At 40.4% G+C, this 1,695-nt stretch overlaps 1 protein-coding gene across 1 annotated transcript; it reads left to right on the top strand.

Annotated features, from left to right (window-relative positions):
• Nucleotides 1-85: 85 nt before the first annotated feature.
• On the top strand, nucleotides 86-1,033 carry LOC109396546 (olfactory receptor 51L1). Its single transcript, XM_019668409.1, has one exon. The coding sequence runs from the start codon at nucleotides 86-88 to the stop codon at nucleotides 1,031-1,033; it is 948 nt and encodes a 315-aa protein (XP_019523954.1).
• Nucleotides 1,034-1,695: the final 662 nt, after the last annotated feature.

Here is a 1,695-nt window from a genome sequence, read left to right as displayed (position 1 = left end):
ATTGTATTTTGATTGCACTGCTTATGCTCACAAGAGATAAAAAAAGGATAACACAAACTATTCTTCACTGTTTACCAGGGTCACCATGGTGGTCTGGAATACCAATGATACTATGGAGCCTGTTTTTATTCTGAAGGGTTTTTCTGGACTGGAGTATGCTCATTCTTGGCTCTCAATTCTATTCTGCCTTGTATTCTTGGTAGCATTTATTGGTAATGTTACCATTCTTTCTGTCATTTGGATCGAATCTTCACTTCACCAGCCCATGTATTATTTCCTCTCCATCTTGGCGCTGAATGACCTAGGTATGTCACTCTCTACACTTCCCACTATACTTTCTGTGTTATGGTTGAATGCTCGGAAGATCCAGGCAAGTGCTTGCTATACCCAGCTCTTCTTCATCCATACATTCACATTCCTGGAATCCTCAGTGCTACTGGCCATGGCTTTCGACCGTTTTGTTGCTATCTGCCGTCCACTGCACTACACTACCATCCTCACCAACAGCGTAATAGGCAAGATTGCTTTGGCCTGCTTGTTAAGAAGCATGGGAGTTGTACTGCCCACACCTTTGCTACTTAGACGCTATCGCTACTGCCATGTCAATGTCCTCTCCCATCCCTTCTGTTTGCATCAGGATATTCTGAAATTATCCTGTTCAGATGCCAGGGTCAACAGTGTTTATGGGCTGTGTGTAGTTATTGCCACCCTGGGCATGGATTCCATCTTCATACTTCTGTCTTATGTCCTGATTCTGAAGGCTGTGCTGAGCATTGCGTCTCCTGAAGAGAGGCTAAAAGCACTCAACACCTGTGTATCCCACATCTGCGTGGTTCTCATCTTCTTTGTGCCAGTTATTGGCGTGTCAGTGGCCCATCGCTTTGGGAAGCATCTGTCTCCCATAGTTCACATCCTCATGGCTGACATCTACCTGATTCTCCCCCCAGTGCTTAACCCTATTGTCTACAGTATCAGGACAAAACAGATTCGTCTACGAATTCTTCACAAGTTTGGGCTAGGGAGGAGGCTTTAAAGTAAACGCTATCCTCCAGTGTTCCCACTAGAAAATTGTGGGACAGCTATTTGAGAAGTGAAATATTTGGGGATTAATTATCTGGTTAAATTCCTAAATCTCTCACTTCCTTGATATGTGATCTCAGTTAATAATGAGCCCTATGAGATTTAGGGTTTTCATAGCCAAATTGTGATAAGTATGGCCTTTTCTATCCCCAAGATAATTATGAGACTTTTAATAGACAATGTATGTAAAGGAGATTGTTTGGAAAACTGTAAAATTTGCTAATATTATTAAATTATTATTATTAATGACAATAATAGCAATAACTTTGTTTATGAAATGTAACCATGTTTATATTATTTCTCATGTTTATAATCAAAACCCAGAAATCATTCTGTCTCTCTCTCTCTCTTTTTCTAATACATTTGTTCATATTTTGTTTCTGCCAAAATGTTATAGCTTTTTATGAAAAGATTTCTAACTTCTTGAGGCATGTGGAACTTGAGTCCCTGGCAGGACTTTGAACTATGACTGTGGCTATTGGCTATGGACTAAGTTCTCACTTCGTGACTAGACAGTGATATCCTTTTTTTCCATTGCCACCATAGATCTATCTGCTCTTTCAACTTACCAGAAAATACTGAGGCAGAAACATGAGAGTTGCTCAAGAAAGCCTG

This window comes from Hipposideros armiger, unplaced genomic scaffold (genome assembly GCF_001890085.2).
Source record: "Hipposideros armiger isolate ML-2016 unplaced genomic scaffold, ASM189008v1 scaffold_525, whole genome shotgun sequence".
NCBI classification, from domain to species: Eukaryota; Metazoa; Chordata; class Mammalia; order Chiroptera; family Hipposideridae; genus Hipposideros; species Hipposideros armiger.
This window is presented reverse-complemented; position numbering and strand designations above follow the sequence as displayed.